The sequence below is a fragment of the Centropristis striata genome, chromosome 23 (genome assembly GCF_030273125.1).
Source record: "Centropristis striata isolate RG_2023a ecotype Rhode Island chromosome 23, C.striata_1.0, whole genome shotgun sequence".
Lineage (NCBI taxonomy): Eukaryota > Metazoa > Chordata > Actinopteri > Perciformes > Serranidae > Centropristis > Centropristis striata.
The window spans coordinates 24,948,383-24,954,382 of NC_081539.1; the positions used below are offsets into that span (position 1 = coordinate 24,948,383).

At 40.4% G+C, this 6,000-nt stretch overlaps 1 protein-coding gene across 2 annotated transcripts in view; it reads left to right on the forward strand.

Annotated features, from left to right (window-relative positions):
- Positions 1–5,493, forward strand: part of waca (WW domain containing adaptor with coiled-coil a) — a 32,531-nt gene extending 27,038 nt beyond the window's left edge. For both annotated transcript variants that reach the window (XM_059327194.1, XM_059327195.1), the window contains exons 11-13: positions 2,035–2,230; positions 2,330–2,457; positions 3,866–5,493. In XM_059327194.1, the coding sequence (XP_059183177.1) occupies positions 2,035–2,230; positions 2,330–2,457; positions 3,866–3,935 (394 nt within the window). In that variant the 3' untranslated portion in view covers positions 3,936–5,493. The remainder of the gene's footprint in view (positions 1–2,034; positions 2,231–2,329; positions 2,458–3,865) is intronic.
- Positions 5,494–6,000: the final 507 nt, after the last annotated feature.

Here is a 6,000-nt window from a genome sequence, read left to right on the forward strand (position 1 = left end):
TACTTGCTGTGTTGTAGCTTCAGGCATTTGGCTGTTAGTTGGACCTATATTGTTGAAGCCTAACATGTCTACACCGGCAGTGTAACAACATGAAAGTGTAAAGTGGGCTTTCTCTCTTTGAGCCCTACACATTGAGTGACAGTGACAGAAAACTGCAGCTCCTGATGTTGGCGTGCTCGTACTGATTTGAGCTTCCTCTTTCTACCATCTAATTCCTTTTGAGACTTTTGTAACTGAAGCTTTAGTTGTTTTTCACATAAGACCTTGATGATGCTGAACTGCTTTGATCAAATAGTTATTTTTATGCAGTTGTTTTAAGTTTTGATATTGTCTTTAAAAGTTACATGTTCCAAACCATTTAATAGAACTTTCCACTGGCTAGAGAGCCACGTTATTACATCATTGTTTAAATCTGTATATGTCTCCGCCCTCTTGGCAGTCTGCAAGTATAATCACAACACTACATCGTCTCTTCACAAATGTTGCTCCTGGCTTTGTGAGCCTACATTAGCATCCAAACACGACATGTACAAAACATTTGTGCTCCTCACCTTGATTGCTTTGGACAGCAATTACATTATTAACACTGAACGTGAGATGTTAATGTTCTTGTTGTAGTTGGTCTCTAACGGCACTGAGTTGATCTTATTGGTCACGATAATCGCACTTCGCGTCTCTCCTGTGTTTAGGGTCAGAACAGTCCAAATCAGTGACTGCACTTTTGGAACAAGCCCAAAAAAACGCAACTGGCTATATTTACAAGTGAATTTTCCAAATAAGAAGACAAGAGCAAATTACAATAAGCGGACGTGTCAATTATGGCTGCACTTTGAACCCAGCTTCAGTTACAACAGTGATAGCGTGAGTGGAGGCACAACAGTGATTGGACATTACCGCGGGAGGGCTTTACACCTGCCTGGACAGGCACACACAGACACACTCAGTGGCCTGTAAAGCATCCGAAAACCTGCGGTCCATAAAGGCACATTGTCCCATACAGAGCGGACCGAATGGATCGGTATTTTATTGGGTTGTGAACGACAAACCGATGCAACCTGATATTGGGTTTAACAAGTGAGAGATACGGCTGCGTCGGTAACAGCCTCCTCAATCGATACAAATCAGCCATGAATTCCTAGATGAATCGGTTGTAGAGTCATGGATCGGGTATCGCCAGACTTTGAATCGGTTGGCCGCTTCACACACTTACAGTTTGTGTCAGCGTCTCTAAAACAACACGAGAGCTGAAGCTGCCCAGGAAATGGTTCTCGCGCAACTCCATGGGTCTCTCTGGTCTCTAACAAGTCTCCTATTTTGATCCCCGCTTCCCTCACTGAGCCATTCACTTGTGTCACTTGCAAAACGTTTTAGGAATCATGAGACGTCCTTTATTTCCTCTGAAGCGCCACGTGAAGCGACGTCCATTTCTAATGACGGCGACAGTGGATCACAGCTGGATCAGCTGTCAGTCACTAGCAGCTGGAGACATGCACTGAACTGTGTCCTGCTCAGGGACACGGGAAAGCCTTTATACTATATTATTTTTTAATTAGCCTCCTATTATATTCGTCTGTATATAGACGATCCTGGTGATAAATTATTTAATATCCCAGAACATGATTGTGTCCGCTGAACACTGCCAATGTTTCATTAGGTTAGATGATTAAGGGAAAATGTAAATGATGTCACTCAGATCAAACCTAAAATCAAATCGTTCTCACACTGTATCGAATTGGTCTGTAATAAAAGTTTATAGTTTTTGAATCGTATCGTAACCTGCATATGTAGATGCGAATCGAATTGTTAATCACAGAGAGATGTGCAACCCTAGTATTTTACCGTTGTACCATTGCATCCCGTGTGGGTGTGTGTGTGTGTGGGGTTACTGTCTATGTCACTGTGTGTGTAACGTAACCCAGCTGGTGGGAGCATCTTTTCTAATGAGAACATGTTGATAAGTCAGCATCAACTCTTATTTTCTGCCTAAACATAATGTCTCAATGCTGACATGTTTTCTCAACGTTGTGATTGCAGCAGTCAGAGGAGTCCCTCCCCAGGCCCCAACCACGTCTCCTCCAGCAGCAGCAACGCCCCCAACTCTGCCTCCGCAACCCCCACCGCCTCAGCAGCCCGACCCTCCTGCTCCTTCACCCCCACCCTCGCTGCCCACTTCAATGAGAATCTTATCAAACATGTGCAGGGTTGGCCTGCTGAACACGCAGAGAAGCAGGTTTGTACCATCCACACTTCACCAGCACTTCTTTTTCCTTTTCATTCTGCTTATTCACTATTTAAAACCAATGTTGTGTGTGCCAAAAAAATGATCAAGGCATCAAGACTACGTGAAGAAGCTCATACCATGGGGAGCATCTGTATGTCTGAGAACTGCACCGAGCTCAAAAACCTGCGCTCCCTGGTCAGAGTCTGTGAAATCCAAGCAACATTGCGTGAGCAGAGGTGAGGAGACGCTTTTAGTGTTGAAGCTGCACCTGTTGGCACCTAGAGTAAACCTTAATCCAAGTTAATAGGGCTGTACCGCTAAAACCTGTTCCCAATAAAGATTAGGCCAAAATAATAACATTAATATTAATCTATTTGTAAGATGAGATCCCAGTGATAGACACAAAGGATTGTGTCCAACTTGTATGATGCAAATATTTCCACTTACATTGTAAAATCCAAAAGTCACAAGAATTTTTTTTAATCATATCACAATTTAAGTTTTTGCACACAAATTTTGCACCAATATGATAATGCAAAGGTACTCAGAATGCTGCTTTCTTAAACAGATAAATATTCTTTAACAATTGTAACATTATTATACATACGATGGATTGCATTGTCAATCAGTTGTAGAAATAATAAGAAAACAAAGAATATATAAAAAATAAAGTTAATAGCTGACACTTTTTCTTTATTACCCCAAGCATTGTTTTCTGCATTATATATTGTGTAACAAAAAGTTTCCATATCTGTATGTTGGACAACATCTAAGTTGATACTGATGGATACTGATCTGCCTTTGATAGGCTGATATCTGCTGATAATATCAGTCAACTGATATATCATTTGGGCTCTACAGAACAGCAACAAATCTGTTTCATATCTAACACTATTAAAGGAAAATAATAATTTAATCTGATTAGAGAGAAATAGAAGATTTAGTTTGAGAATTTAAATTTCTGTTGACCCTTGTGTACTCCAAAAAAAAATAACACTCATCCTCCTCAGGGGTCAAAAAGGAACCTAATGACATTAAACTGGTTTTAGGACATGTAGAAAAAAAATATTTTTCACTTGAAATGAGGCCTAATTTTTTTTTAAATATTACTAACTTTTTTTTCACCTTTTAAGGCAACTCATGACCAACACATTGATGTATAATTTTCATTTTTTTTTCATTATTTTTGGTCAATTTTAGTCAAATATACAAAATTAGGCCTCATTTCAAGTGAAATTTTTTTTTTTCTACATGTCCTAAAACCAGTTTAAATGTCATGGGGTCGTTTTTGACCCCTGAGGAGAATGGGTGCTATAAAAATTTATAAAACATGTAAAAATGTATGAAGAAAATTGAAATTTATATTATATATTATCTATAAAGGATGCAGAGGGGCACATATGCTGATAAATTTCAAGCAATTCTATGAAAGTTGACCTTTATTAATCGTATGTTGAAAATGATTTGGGGTCAAAAAGGAGTACAGGAGAGTGAAGGTGATGACATAATAAAATATAGAGGCAGACATATGAAGCATCACTCGTCAGGCACAATAGAAGATTTGAACGTTAAAAACTAAAAATAAAAAGATTGTGTACTAAGGTTGTACCCAAGCACTAACTGTCCTCTCTGTCTCTCCCCCAGGATACTGTTTCTGAGACAGCAAATCAAAGAACTTGAAAAGTTGAAGAATCAGAATTCCTTCATGGTCTGAGAACTTCTGGTTGCGAGTTGAAGCGGAGGGTTTTACGGGGAAAACGGGGGGAATACCCATTGCACATAGTTGGAAGCTGGAGAGCGGGCAGTCGTTGAGCTCCTCTTGAGCCCAGTCTCAACACACAGGAGCTGCAGGCGGGGTGGCTTTGGACCGCTGGGCTGGGAGAACCAAGAGGGGGAACACGGAAGAGCTGTCGGAGGGGGAGGGGCGGGGCTCTTTACAAGACTCTGGTTTTGTAAAAAACCCACGGTGGGGAAAAAAAACCTGTAGATTTCTTGTAGATGTTATTATCTATGTTGTAAATATGTTTTGTAGATTGAAGCCATGGAAAGCCATGCCTATCAAAGCTTTTGACATCCAAACTAATCAACGCCGAGGCGGCTACATTCATTAGCTAGCCTTTTCCTTCATGTTAACTCGTCTGCAGACTTAAAGCTTCATTTTGTCAATTCAAAGATCATTGAACCGTTGATGTGCATGCGTGACCTGCACGTACACGAGGAGGATGTTTGAAGCCATTTCTACACTGAATTCTAACACACTGGTGTTGACGTAGTTCCTTTCCTCAGATATCCAAAAACTCCGACTAGATTCTCTTCCTGCGGGTGAACTGTACTCAGGCGTGGTAAACACCCCCTCTCTGCAGGTCTACCATGACTGCCCACAACGGTTCAGTGATCTACTTGCAGCTTCTGGTGGCCCTGCATGTCCCAGTCTGAAAAAAACAGTGCCTGGTGGTGTGGTGGAGTGAGTGATTTAAAAACAAAAACATAAAAAAGAAGAAGAGATGTGATGGCGTGCTGCTTTGGACCATTCCCACTCCCCTCCCTCTGGCCTCAGCCCTGCCCTGCCACCTCCTCACACATCACACCCTCTTTGTAGTTCTTTTTATTTTATTTTTTCCTCTCCGACTTTTCAAAATAAGGTGGGTACCACTGGTTCATTCCTTTGTACAGTCGCTAACATACAGTGGAGTTCGAAGAAAAGGATGCAGAATAAAAAAGGTTTTATTTATAAGAGTGAAAGTCACCACAATATCCACACATTTTCATTTGCAGCCAGTTTAGCTCCAGCGGGTTGGAGGCGGATCACCTCTTGTGTCAGAGCAGGGCGACGAGAGGTCACAAGGTCAAATGTGAAATGTATGTATTGTAATAAAGATGTTCAACTGAAGCAAAGCACTGGGTATTTTCTTGGAGTTTTAGGTTTGGTTCATACGCTAGTGCCTTGTTGGAAGTCTTAAGTGTCATTTACCTGCAGAGCCCCTCCCCCCACACGCACACTTTATTTCATCCAACATCTTCAACAAGCATGTCACGCTCACCTTTTTCTAGCACGTTCCATCCCTCTGACTCGTTGGTTCCCCACTGTTGAAGAGCAGGGGCCTGAGCTGCAAAGGCCTGTTTTTTTCCACCATAAGTATCTATTGAGTCTATAACTGAACTGCACCACACTCGGTAAAGGTGACCACATCATTGCTTTGTATATTGTTTCCTGAAGTATATTGACAAATGAAATAAAATATGCCTCTCCAGGGCTGTGGTGTTCTTGGGTCTTTGATGGTCCCTGTAGCTTCACTTTGTTGTCTCTGACCTCCAAAGGATATGTGCATCCTAAGGGATCTTTTTATTTACTGGATGTGTCAATGCACTTTTTTTCTTTTTTTTTTTTTTTTTACACAATTGTGTGGGTTAAGTCTATATTAATACAGACACCCATGGGGACATAAACTCATTAAAACCACTATTTTTGAGCCCAATGCTATCAGAGTTTAATAAGCTTTCTGTTATATCACTTATTCCTGGTCTCCTGGTAGCAACAACATTGGTTTTAATACATTACATCAGACTTAAAAAATAAAATAATCCCCCTAGCATGTAGTATACAGAATATATATATATATATATATATATATTTTTTTTTAATGGATGAAACAGCAGCTTAATGTGAACAAACTGTAATGGGTTCAAATTATGAAAATTAATGTTATCAGGACTGGTAATGGCCAACTTATCTTTTTTTCCATATATATCTTTATTGGGTTGTTAAGACATACTACATA